Raw genomic sequence first — 14195 nt, forward strand, 5'->3', positions numbered from 1 at the left:
ATTTCATACCCTGTGATTTTTGGTTATGGAGTCACGTTAAAACACAGGTGTATGCGGAGAAACCAAAGGACTTGCAGGACCTGAAAGCTAAGATTAGTGAAGTGACCCATGACATTTCTGACGACTCCAGGCAGAATAGCATTTACGGATTTCAACGGACTAACATTTATGTATGGATGTCAATGAAGTCAAGCTGAAGGTGATGATGGCTGCGGTGTGCGGTGTATCTATGGATGATGATACAAAATGTAAGTCTCAATAAAGATCTTAACATCATTTCACTGCAATATCATTATTTAAAAACAAAAGCTATAAGCATTTGTTTTATAGCATGGATTTTATAGCAACTCTGTATATATATATATATATATATAAATCTCGTAAATGTAGATTTACATAAGCTTACATATATATATATATATATATATACAAAGCTTAAATATAAGCTCCTTATTCTTCAGAAGAAAGTAATAAGAATAATAAAAAAAGAATATTTTCTTGCGCATACAGAACCGCTATTCCACGAACTGAACATATTAAAATTAGATAAACTTTGTTTTTATAGGATAAACTGGCTAATGTACAGAATCCTCAAGAAAGATGCAATTATATTTTCAACACAATTCGTTGAAAAAAAAAAAAAAACAGTTAGTACACGTGCAAAGACAAACAAAGAACTTGAAAAACCAAGACCACGATTAAATTATGGCATCAAAAGTATTAGGTACCAATGTATTAAGGCCTGGAACACCCTACCCGTAAGTATCAGAGAACTACAATCTTTTAGCAAATTTAAAAAAACAGTTGAAAGAATATTTGAAAATTGAGACAATACCATGTTAGCGTGTCATTATTATTATTTCTATCATGAACGTATTAAGTATTTACAACCTCATGTAATTTTGTGTTATCTACATATATTAAGTATTTACCCGCCATCCTATAATACGTAACTAATTTCTGAAAGGGAGAACCACAAACAGCAGAAGCTCGGCCTCTACCTGGATCGTTTATAAAGATTGTTAAGTTACTGAGTTACTGTTTTGTACTCATATACATGTTAATAAATTCTATTCTAAATTATATATATATATATATATATATATATATATATATATATATATATTCCCCTAGATATTACTCGTACTTACGAAATCTTTAGTTTCGTTGCACAGTAATGAAAACGTAACGCTAAAAGAGACAGTCCAGACAAATGATATTGCACATGAATCATGATGAAACAAATGGTGAAATTAGAAAGTGATTGAAACGGGAGAACTCCGAGAAAACCCATGGATGACGTAATAGAAAATGTAGAAGTAAGTATTGTTTTTAGACAATGGTTGGCCCCAACAATAAAACTGAACAACATTAATACTAAAATTTTAAACAAGCCTTCCTTCAAATATCCTGACTGTGATTAGGTGTGATTTGGTCAATTTCTATTGTAAAGTATGTGATCTTTTTTCCTTTAGTAGCCCCGACAATTAAACTAACAACGATGTGAAAATCGACATCTACCATTCCCTACAAAACAACTCACACATATTGACTATTAGATACTACAGAGAAACGTATTTTTCTTGTTTGTCAAATAAGTGTTTTTGCTCAAAACGACGTAACTGCAGTGTAAAATGTAAAATGAACAACTCATAGAATTTTTTTTTTTTTCCAAAACACTTTCCTTCTTTTCTTTCTCTTCTCTGAGTTTGTCTAGTCCACACTCAACCTTAGCCGCTTCGTTTTTGTCAACAACGCAGATAATCAATATAGAAACTCTCCGGAGGAAAACTCCTTTGGCGTATTTCGTATTGAAAGAATTCCACCTGGCTTGTTTCGTATAGAATGTCATCTTCCACTGTGAGGTCTGGACTCCATTCAATACCTACTTTACTGTGCTACCAAACGTATAGGGAAGTAAACGTAACTGCTCTAAATTTATTTGTCAATCCAGAAAATGTAAGTTTTTTTTTCTTTTCTTTAATAAGGGTAGTCACAAACAATGAAATTATCACCAATGCGAAAAATCGATTCCATGGATATGTTACGTGTAAGTAGTGTAATGTGCAATGTTTGGTAGCTTCTGGTAGAAAACATGGAAAATATGACTTTTCAAAAGTAATAACCTCCAACAATGAAACTAACAATAACTTCAAACATCAAAACATACCATTTCCCAGATATGTGATTCGTAAACAATGTGCACAGTTTGGTGAGTTTCTGGGTAAAACTGTGGGAGATACAGTTGATTATCTCTTTCAACAATGGTAGTCTCCAACAATTGAACTAGCAACGATGTAAAACGTGGACATATACAATTCCTCAGATATCCCAATCGTAAATGAACATGCAAAGTTTTGTCAGTTTCTGGTTGGAAGTGTAAGAGATACAGTTGATTATCTCTTTCAACAACGAAAAAGTAGAATCAACGTAGAACGTGGACGTATATCACTCCCCAATATTTCAATCGTTAAAAGGTGTATAAAGTTTGGCCAGTTTCTGGTTGTGGGAGATAGAGTTGATTGTCTCTTCGAATAATGGTAGTCTCCAACAATGAAACTAGTAACAATGTAAAACGTAGGCATGCATAATTTCCCAGATGTTTCAACAGTTAATAGGTGCGCAAAGTTTGGTCAGGTTCTGGTTGGAACTGTGGGAGATACCAATAATTATCTCTTTCAATAATGACAGTCTCCAACAACGAAAGTAGCAACAATACGTAAAATCGACATGTACCGTTCCCTAGATATTTCAATTGTAAATGAGTGTGCCAAGTTTAGTCAGTTTCTGGTAAAAAGTATGACAGACAAAGTTGATTGTTTATTTAACAATGGTGGCCTCCAACAATGAAACAAACAACATGTTAAATCGGCATGCCCATTCCCTAGATTTTGTAACGTCTATTAACCAGAATGTATCCGTTTACGCTTAGTTTTGAATTATTCATTTTATTTTTGATTGTTTTAATTTTATTAGTTATATATTGTAACGGTGGTTCCATCGCCTGTGTTAGACACAACTATTTGGACGTTAAAAATAATCTTAAAACAAAATATTGATAATATATCACACTATTATTTACAATAATTTTAATAATAATAATAATTACATATGTGACTCTAAGTAACGTTTATTTTGTCATTTTCGTTTGATTCGTTTCTTTTAATTGTGATTATTAGGAGTAATTGCAGATATTAAACTGGCCATCCTGTAAAAAAAACACCGTAGCAGCAGCAACTAGACTCATGTGGAAGGAACAGTACGGTCGTATTCTTCAAACGTTGATTCTCCTAAGTAACCAAGAATACCACTCCTGCAAAACCGATAACAGCCACATCTCTTGTAATGTCACGTCTCAAATTGGATGAACTACAGTATATATACATGTGTATATACCAAGAAAAATGTTGAAAGCTGTTGGAACATTTCTGTAGAATTTAACAGTACTCATAGCCTACCTGAGCATAAGTTCCCAAAATGTTACAGTCCCAGGCTCTGGATAACCAATATGCTTGTTGTTCAATAGTTGCTTGTCCTAGGAGTGTGGGCAGAAACATTACATAATGCAATGTCATAGGATTTCCGTCCTTTAATATAGCAGTGCCTAAACTTCCTCCCAGGAGCTCCCTATAATAATATTTGAAATTCACATAATAAACGAGAAATCTAATGAACAAAATACAAGAAAGAAAATATTTCCAACTAAAATAATCTCGATTAATAATACACAGTGTGTCTCGAAAGTCAAGTTTTACGAAGAAAATCGGAGGAATAAAAAGAACTAAAAAATAACGTATGCCTAGTTATACCAAGTTCTGTCCCTTTTGATAGGAAAAGCATTACCACAACGGATCCAATTTATCTCCACATGTGCTTATGGTCAAATGCATAACGCAAAGATCATAGGCAGGCACGCACCTTAAGTGATACCAATATTTTGATCTGTACAGCCGCTTCCCATGGAAGAACCGGCATGTAGGTCCCTTTGTGCTATAACGAAATTGTCAAGAGAAAGTTGAAACTATTTGCAAGCACATTCTCAACATACATCACACCTTTAAGTATGAAATGAAGATTTGATGCTCAAATGCTCTTTTCAGAAAGTAATACAGGCATGAATATTATTTTATGTATTCTGAATTTTTTTTTTTAATAGATTTAAAGAAAAATGACTTTCTCATCAACTCCGTCATCGACGATTAAATCGAATCACTAATTTAGCCTATCTTTTATATATATATATATATATATATATATATATATATATATATATATATATATATATATATATATATATATATATATATATATATATTTATCTAAATAATAGTTAAGGATATTTAACAACATTGGTGAAACCAGCAATCTGTACTAGATTTTTTGCGAGAAAGAATTTATCTATCTATTAAAATGCTACAATAGTTATTAAAAGCGCCTGAGCTCCAACCTATAACTTTGGCTTTCAAATCTTTCATTTACGGTTGTGTGTGATTTCACGTTTAACAGAGACAAACATTTTAAGTATGTGTACTTTAAATAAATTAGTTATCAAGATCTTTTTCATATAGTTTATGATATAAAATTATTGTTCAAAGCCTTTGTATTTTAATAAGCCTTCTCTAAAATCAATGCACGTGAATTGTGCTTCCATGTTCCGAGTTCTTTTAAACTATATGCTGTGGACGTATATATGTTTGTGGTCAATCCTTTCGACAATGAGGTCTAGAAAACTCACGTTTTCACCGATCGATTGGAAATTTTGCGTAGATTGTCCAGTTCTAATTGAATATTAAAAAAAACATGGCCGTTATTTCTTTATTACATTTTTTAGGGTACACTGAAAGCGTTGAAATTAAAAAAAAAAAAAAAAACTAAATCATATTCTACGCGTTATACATTCCAACGCCACACTGTTGTATATAGGTGTTGGATATGTCTCAGGCGTTTGTATGGCCAAATAATAATGAAAAAGGAAGGATAACCAGTTCTCCAGTCTAAGATGAATCTTTATTTTTGGAGTGTGTTGCCCAAAGAGCACCATATATAACTGCCATTATAATTAATTGTATATGAAATGTATTTGCTTATTACATACTGCATGCAAGAAGAAAGATAACACTGGTCATGCATGAATTAAAAACTCCAACCGGAAGTAGGCTCAAATCTTGCAAAGTTTGCTAGATATTGGGAAAAAAATAATCGATAAAATCTCCCCTTTATGATACGCCTTGCCGACTTTTTTTCAAGACTTCTTTAACTTTTGTCTGTAAAGGGACATGTACAGATGTTGTGAGGAAGAGAAGGATATTTATGCTCATATGCGAATGATGCGCTGAGTAGAGAGCGCAGGTTCAGCTAGTCAATATATTAAAATACTAAGTTTATATATTTGTCTCCAATCCTTTCGATAATGAGATCTCGAAAACCACAACTGCTAGAAACGTGTCGTTTTCGCTGAACGGTTCCAAATTTTGTGTAGATTATCCAGTTCTCATTCAAATTTTCAAAAACCGTGTCGTTATTGTTCTATTCAACATTTTAAGGGCCGTTTGGGGCCCATAAAATTAACATTGTTGCAGGTCGGAACTATTGCGTTAGGCAACCAGTAGAGAAGCTACGTATGGGGGGGTTGACGGAAATTGCAAGCACTTTACTTAGATCTGAATTTCAAAACCTACTGCATGCTGGCAACTTCAAAGGCCTCGAGAGACGCAATGAGGCGTATTCGCACGGATATGGATTTATTGGAAAAAAAATATTTCCATTTGATATGGTGTTAGTTCTACAAATTTGCTACAAACTCACTGCAACTTCTATACAAAGCAATTCACTTCCTTTGTGTGCTCCTATCCCTTTGTGAGTCAGGAGACATGCACAGTGGAAAGGAGATTCATGGTCATAGCAGAACGATGCGCTGAGTAGATAACGCAGTTCAGCTTGTTCTACTTTTAAAATTTCTTCTCCAGTTTCAACTTTAGACCAGTCAAATTAGACAAAAAAAAAAAAAAAAAAAAAAGAGAGAGAGAGAGAGAGAGAGAGGGAAAGAGAAACCCAGAAAAAATCATAAGCTGAAGTTTTGCACATACCTTTGAGAATGTGTATATAACAAAAAAGTTAGATACAAGAAGTATGTTCAGGCACAAATTATTTTATGTTTGAGGATGAAGCTTCCAGAGAATAAGAAGGATCAGAGAATAGCAACCCCTTACCCTCCCTTCTCCCAAATGTTGCAACAAACAAATCTGACCATACAAATGAGAGCTTCAGTACCTTCTTGTAAGTCTTTCATTATTGCATTAATAATTACAGAGCTAGGTGAAAACAGACATAAATACAGTCGTTTACTGGCTGAATTTCTGAGATACTGTGATAATGGCGCATGTTTTATGAATGAAAGCTCCTTTTACATATCTGATTTTCCTTTAGAACTTAGCCTATTAGCAACGCGAGTTCCAATAGGAAGAAAGTTTATACAAATAAATACATAGATACTCTTTACCTGTAACTATCAATATTTCCGCCCTTTTCTTGCAAATCCTTTATTTTCTTGAATATTAAACATGCTTTCCTCACAGCATTCTGATACTTGTCCTTATGGCTTAAAAATTCCGGGGGAATTTTGTCTTTCAGTTCAGGATCAGAGAGAAAATAATTTTCTGAAAAAGATAGAATTATAAATGACTTATTTATTTCATTTTGTTGAACTCCATATATGTATTTTCAAAAGTAAGCAATTAAAATAAAAGTAATTTACATTGTGATGAAAAGTAGTTTACATAAAATACGATAATGCGCGTTCTGTACAGTTAGAATCAAATCTGGATCTTATATTTTTATTGACTACTAAACTCATCAGTTCAGCATGAATAAAACATATCTGTTACTTCTCAATATGTAAAAGAAAAAATCAATTTTCTTCGCAATTAAATACAAAATAAAATGCATAAATGAAGTAACACTTAATTATTCGATCTCTGAATTGATTTGTGGGTTAAGTTACAACGAAATTTCCCTACTATTCCACACTGCGGCTGTCGTGTTGCACCGTCTGAAGCTATCTTGGACCAGTTCTTAGATCTCATGCACATATCAGTTCTTTCCTTCGAGCCGAAAAATCTCTGCACTACAGATTTCACCTCCTCTTCGTTGTTGAGGTATCGCCAGTACAGAAGTGAGCCATCGATCGGAGTGTGAAGTTCGGACTAAATGCTGCGTTTAGCACCAGTTCAATTCCCTCAAGTTTCTTAATTTTACTCAAGTAACATTCGCTGAAGAAACATGGGTTTTATGTTGTCTTGCTGCACTAGAACTTGCTTCCTGTTCACCAGTGCAGGGTATTATTTTTGAGAAATAATAGCATACATCTGCTATACTTTTTGAAGTACAGGTTGACCGTCTGCAACAAACTCTTAGGGAATTATCCCCTTATGACTAAATGAGAAGCGAAGTATTATCTTATAATTGAAATGTCCCGTGCTTTGTAACATGTTCTGGCACGTAACCCTTGTTAAAGCATTGCTTATGCACGTTAAAATTTCGAAAAAATATCAATTTTTCGTTGCACTTCAGAAACAAAGATCAAGCAGGTTTACAAGAAGTTTCTTACATTCACTCGCCTCTGTAGTTGAGCTGGAGTCAGGTACATTTCGGCAGCTCCGCATGCTTTCCTGATGTATTGAGGATGATGAATGACACTAGTTAGCTCGTCTAATAACGTAAGAAATCTGGTCATCAGATTTGCCTCTACCCTCGCGCACGATCTCGGAATTCACGATTTTCAAAAATTCTTGCAACTCAAGCGAAATTTCTTCTATCATTCGGTTATAATGCTATGATCACCTGTACATTCCTCTTCAACACAACACGTCTTCAATTGCTTTCACGGAGCTATGGCCTAGTTCGAACCCGTAAATCAAAAGTTCTCCAATTAGCTCTTTTGTTCCACCTTTGCGGCTGTCAAGCCATACATGAAACGCAGCACTGCTCAATCTTACAGCGCACAAACTATTACATCTATATTCGTGTTAGCGAGTATTTTTGACATGCACGCCGGAAACTATACACATGTATCAGCATATCGCAAAATCTATGATATACCATTGTTTAAGAAAAGTTATTCCTAGTTGACTACTGATTCTGAAACCCATTTTAATTAGGTATTCCAAGTAACAAATAGGCATATAAATAAGGAAATCGTCGTACTGGTCCCCAAGTGGGTACACTTGTTATATGGTCATCACATGAAAGTGTTCACAGATCATAACTAGGGGAGGCCGGGATAATAAGAGAGGAAAAAAAATTCTAGCACTTGTATTGATTTCTTGAGGAACTAGAAAAAATGTATGTGATTGTACTAAAAAAAAAATGAAACCTGTTGATGTATTAACAAATTTTTCCAGTTGCTTTTTCATGTCAAAAAAATTACGAAAAATTTTGTTAAAGTCAGTCTCTTAAGGGTAATAAGAGACAGGGCTCTCACTGCTCATGCAAATAGAACAGAAAATGAGTAAGGGTTTTAAGAAACATCTTCAGACAATTCTGAACAATTTACTTTTTTCAGATCTGAAATATGTAAATATGTTGCCGAAATATCAAGATTTAAAAAATGAAATTCAATAGTTCGTTCGGAAAATTTAGTTGCCTAAGTATTAAATATCAAAAACCACTAAAACTGAGTTTTACGTAATCTAGATACATCATGGACAAAACTCACACTACCAAATAAAAAGAAATGCTGACAAGAAATTCTCTGCAGAATGTCGAAAATGAACTTAAAAAGTGTCTAAATTCGCAATAAAAAAAAACACCGCATTTGAAAAATAGTTTTAGCTAACTTAAAATGGACTGAAAAAGCTATTAAATTGTAATCATACAAGAAGAGAACATTGAAATTGTTGTAAACTTATTGTTGGTCAAATTTTATGTAAAATGTAGCCTATGTAGAAAACTACATTTTCGAAAAATATGTTATGATGAATTTATTAAACCTTTCACGATGTACAGTCGAACGAACATATGAAAAATGTGCAAAGAGTTTGAAAATGTTATGCTACCCTATGTAAACTCAAAATTAACATCTAAAAACCTCATAAATGTAATTTAAACTTTAGTGTAACATAATTATAGCAGGTAGGCCTTATTAATTATCTTAGGCTGGACCACCTAAATAAACATATGCAAAATGTATAGGCCAAAAAGAACTGTTGCATATAGACATGAGTTTAACAAATATTAAGAATAGCCCTGCAAACACCTAGGCCTACCAAAAGAAGAGGAGCCATATTTAATCTTTCTGTTTTGGTTTCAAAAGTCCTTTTTCACTTTGCTATAAACATAACGAATTGTTTGGAGCTATCCTCTGGAAATCTGGAATGGCCCATTTCCATTTCCATCCAGTTTGATAGGTCCATAAAACACAAATTTGGATGTCACTGCTGGAATGTCATCATAGGAAGGCCAATTAAAACCAAAAATTTAACCTTGCACGGTCCTTCATCTGGGAAAGCAATAGCCAACCTAATTTACCAGTCAAGATCATAGTACACGGCGTAATACATTTCTAAGCAAGATTCTGCTCTGGTTGGATCAATTTCTCCTGGCAAACTTTCACCAGTTGATGATGAAATTAGTTGATCCAAACTGTCACTATCTATGCACAGACTCTTGACTGGACTGCCAGAGTAGGAGTTTTCCTATTTACTTTCTATATACAAAAAACTAGCAGGTTATATTCGTCACATGCGCTAAATAAGCATTAAGTTGAACTGGGGTAATAAGAGACAGCTGTCCCTTATTACCCCTTCAAAATTTCTAAAAGGGGTAATAAGAGACCTGCCCTCAATTGACCTGAAACGCAATGTTTCAGCGATTTTCAAAATTTCTCATCAATCTTCATAGTCTTCGTCACAAAGTTACATAGCAGTTACTTCCACATTTCTAACTCACTTTTCAGAATAAAATTTTATTTTAAAAGTCACGAATTTCCATGGTAAGTTCAAAGTGAAGGTATTTTTTCACAGTGTGACAATAATATAAAAACTCATATTAGTTCGTAAGTGCCAGTGGGGTAGGAAAGTAGACGTTTCATTACTTATTTTTTTTAAAATATTTTTATTTGATATTTAGGGTATTTTTTGGCCATGTCTCTTATTACCCCGGCCTCCCCTATTTGATGTTTTTGAATAAAATTCATCATTGGAATTCTCATCTTGCACGTGGAGCTTAGAATTACAAGGATTTGATCTACAGAGTGTCTACTGAGTCTCGTTTTCAAAATTCCAGCGTATTTCCAGTATATTCAAGTATAAGCAAAATTCCAGTGCCTAATAGAAATACAGATGATTTTTTTTAAAACATTTTTAAAGGATCTCCCAACTCCCCTCACAGCCCTCCACTCCATCCATTGTTTTAAATACCTAATTACAAAATGTATACAGCTCTTGCTTTAGAAAAATTTACAATCTCAATGAATACAAAATTGTTTCTACGACTATTAAAACAATCACAAAAAAGTATTGTTGACAAATTAGCAACTTCATGATTTTTCCAGTATGTGGATCAAAATTCCAATATATTTTCAGTATTTCCAGTATCAAAATTAAATTTCAGTACAATTCATGTATTTCCAGCATTTCCACTATCAATAGACACCCTGATCTAGAAGCTGTGCACATTGTATGTGTAAAACTGCAGCTAATGGCTTCGAGAATAGTTTAGCCCCTTCCAGTGAACTTATTATGGTGAATAACTTTGACGTACTTACAGCATTTGACAAAAATCTGACACAAGGAGAATTAACCGAAAATCGACCCACGAATGGAGTACGATAAAATTATAAAGTACTTAGAAAATCCAGACGACTCATACAGTAAAATTAGAAATAGGAATATGGAAAAATTTTACAAATTAGACAACGAATTTTATTGTATGACAATTTTCATTTTTCGAAAAACTGGAGGATTTGTATTCCGCCATCTTTGGTTACCACTGTAAAAGAGATGCACAATAACCGCAGGCGTTTTTGGTGTGAGCGAACATTAGGTTTTATCAGTTAGTGTGGTATTGGAAAAGTAGCGAACCACACATCTGTGATTCTTTTTTTCATTATTATTTTCGACCCAGAATTAGTATTTAAATTATTCCTTTTTAAATACCAATTCTTGTGGAATATTTTTGTCTCATGTTAGTCGGAGCGAATGATTTATTGTCTTCTTCGCTTCCATTCGCTTATCTCCCCTTCCGTTGACCTCAAGTTCCACTGTCTGGTCGTTAAGGAACCCCTTCAGTCAACAAATTGAATATCTATGTTTCACAACCAAATGTATACTATATGTAATCTTATTATTAGTGTTTTTATTATTAATATTATTAGTGTTAGAATCTTGTAAAGAAACAGTCAGTATAATCTGTATGTTTTAAAAAAAAATTTCCTACTTGTTTTTAGAAGCTAGACAAACAAGTATAGTTTTCTTTCCTCGAACTATAGATGTTATGTATGGTTTAAAAGTATTCTTTATATAAATTATCTGAAGGGTGATCAATGTTACATATACCGTATGTAAAATCTTATTGTATTCAATACTTATAATTGTACTATTTATAATTACTGTATATTTCGATGTACGAGGGCCACTATTTAGAGCCTTGGCAACATTGGTTGAAGTCAAGTGCCATTTGAAGTTTTTACAGAAACGTCTGACATTGTTGACCAGAACGTACTTCAAATGTTTTGTCAATAGCTTTATTTGCGTTGTTTACGTTGACTTGAAGATAGCGTGACAACAGAAAAATGGAATTAACTCGTCAAAATTTTCGTGCGATGATTTATTACGATTTTCGACGTGGATTATCATGACAAGAGTGCATCGATCAAACGCTGGTATAACGATTTTAGTCGTGGTCGCCATTCGCTTACTGACAAGATTCGCGAAGGTCGTCCAAAATCAGTTGTTATTCAAGAAAATATTGATGTTGTGCTAAACCTAATACAGCAAGATCGTCATGTGACATACTGTGAGATTGTGGTAACAATAGCTATTAGTTCTACCTAGAGATGCAAAAAAGCCGGCTTTTTTGAATCGATGGTTTTTTTCCACATAAAAAGCCGGCTTTTTTGGGAAAAAAACGAGAATTTTGGAAATTTTGGCTTTTTTCAACTTCATGATTTTTCTATCTAAATAGCTTTCTTATAGTATATTCTATAGTTAGATAAAAATTCCATGACCTGAATGTGATATTTCGCTCTGAAATTCACCATCAAGATGGATGGAGCACATGTTTTACGAATTAAAGCTAACATGAAGAATGTAATATCTGAGGGTAATTTTAGAGGCTATTTAACTTTATTTTAACTATTGAGTTATCGACATCTTTTTTCTTCTCTAGTTTGTCATCCGTTTTTCATTTCTAAGAGCTTTTAGTACTCTAGCTTCTAGCGCAAAAGTTAAACTTGCCCGTTTTTCTATTTATCCGTCAAAGCGTACGTTTTTCAATATATCCGTCAAACCGTACTTCCACATTTCTGTTATACTGTAGCTGTGAAGTGATTTAGCAATAATTTTCCGGACACAACTTTGAATACCAATTTATACAAATAATCAGTAGCAGATTTAGAAAAGTACTTTAGGAGGGTTTTTTCTGATTGTTTTGTTTCCTAAAAAGTCCTAATTTTATTTGGGAAGTGCTTGAAGTTTATGAGTACAGGCATAACTAATATTTCGTTTCGTTTATATGTTTAGCAATAATCTTCCGGATACAACTTTGAAGTTCATTTTATACTGAGAATCAGTGGCGGATTTAGAAAAGTATTTTGGGAAGGGTTTCTTACTAATGTTTAGTTTTTTTTAAACATTCGTAATTTGTATTTGACGGGAGCTTAAAGTTTATGAGTAAAGGCATAAATAATAGATATTTCGTTTGTTGCAGACATTCCGTAATTTTGGGGAACGGGCTTCAGTCCGAAAGACCGCCCCCCTAACCTTCGCAAACCCGTCACTGCTGGTAATTAGTAATAATAACGATTTAAAAACAATAAAAAAGGAAGTCGCCCAACTCACAGTACACGCACTATTTCTACATTCACAGATGGAATGAAGAAAAGCTTTGTCAGAATGGTCGAATGCTGGTTGAATCTCGGACTTCCCGATAGAAGCGCAAAAGCTAATCACTCAGTCATGTTTGTTGTGCAGTTGTATTTATCTTAACTTAAATATATTCCGTAGTCTTTTTTTTGGGGGGGGGGGGAGTTCCGTAATGATATGTTGAATCCCTCTTGTTAAAAATTCAGAAAACTTGAGGATTGGGTAAATTGTGATGGTGGTTCTATAAAACTTAACTGTAGAATTTCAAGAATATACAGAACCAAAAGCTCTAGATGTGCAGCCTTTAAGTGTATCATATAAATCTAAGTATTTCTCTTATGTTTTATTTTAATTTTATTTTGTTTCAAAAAGAGGGTATGGGATATTTTGAAGTAAAAATACTACATACTATTTTGCTAGTTATTTGTGTATTCTTTAAAAAGAAGTGTTTACTTTTAGGGCTGGCTGATTTACACCAACTTTTTTTTTTTTTTTTTTTTTTTTTAATAACTGGCTTAAACCACAAAAATAAAAAGAATGAAAAATGCGAATCGTGTGACTTCATGGTAACGTTTCCAGATATCAAACTACCTGCAATAGTTTTATTTCCCTTTAATCAAGGTGTCCCATGTTCAATTCTCGGTCGAACCAAAATCCTTCTTTCATGCGTAACCCAAGTAGCGGTTCGGATGTCAGTTTAAGCGAAAGTCTTCTCCTTGATAACCTCGGTATTTCGTAAGGATGTTAAGCCTAAATATATGAAACAAACCAAATTGTATATTTCTACATGCCTAAATGCGTGTTGTTTTATAAAGAAGCCAATATTGCTTAAATATATTGATAGAAATTGGCAAAATTTATCGATTGCCTACGTAGCTTCCAACATTAGCTTGGATTGGACTTTCAATGATATCTACGTACCGGTACTAAATTTGTAATTTAATACCTCAGTTTTAGCCTACTGATTATGGTACGTTGACCTTTAAATTTTACATGCAAAGCAATAACAGGATTTTCCCGTTATTGTCTTACATTTCAAGTAATGACGGGATTTTCCCAATGGCTAGGGCGGAAGATTCTCAACTTAAGAAATTTACTGACCGCACTTCTTTAAGC

The 14195-nt window shown here is 33.5% G+C and overlaps 1 protein-coding gene across 5 annotated transcripts in view; it reads right to left on the reverse strand.

Annotated features, from left to right (window-relative positions):
• ACOX1 (acyl-CoA oxidase 1) overlaps nt 1-14195 on the reverse strand; it is a 185864-nt gene that overhangs the window by 125496 nt on the left and 46173 nt on the right. For all 5 annotated transcript variants that reach the window (XM_081755468.1, XM_081755467.1, XM_081755466.1 and 2 more), the window contains exons 2-3: nt 6500-6656; nt 3459-3627 (exon numbers count right to left, since the gene is read on the reverse strand). In XM_081755468.1, coding sequence (XP_081611594.1) covers nt 3459-3575 — 117 coding nt within the window. In that variant the 5' untranslated portion in view covers nt 3576-3627; nt 6500-6656. The remainder of the gene's footprint in view (nt 1-3458; nt 3628-6499; nt 6657-14195) is intronic.

The sequence above is a fragment of the Thermobia domestica genome, chromosome 4 (genome assembly GCF_964235325.1).
Source record: "Thermobia domestica chromosome 4, izTheDome1.hap1.1, whole genome shotgun sequence".
Taxonomy (NCBI): Eukaryota; Metazoa; Arthropoda; class Insecta; order Zygentoma; family Lepismatidae; genus Thermobia; species Thermobia domestica.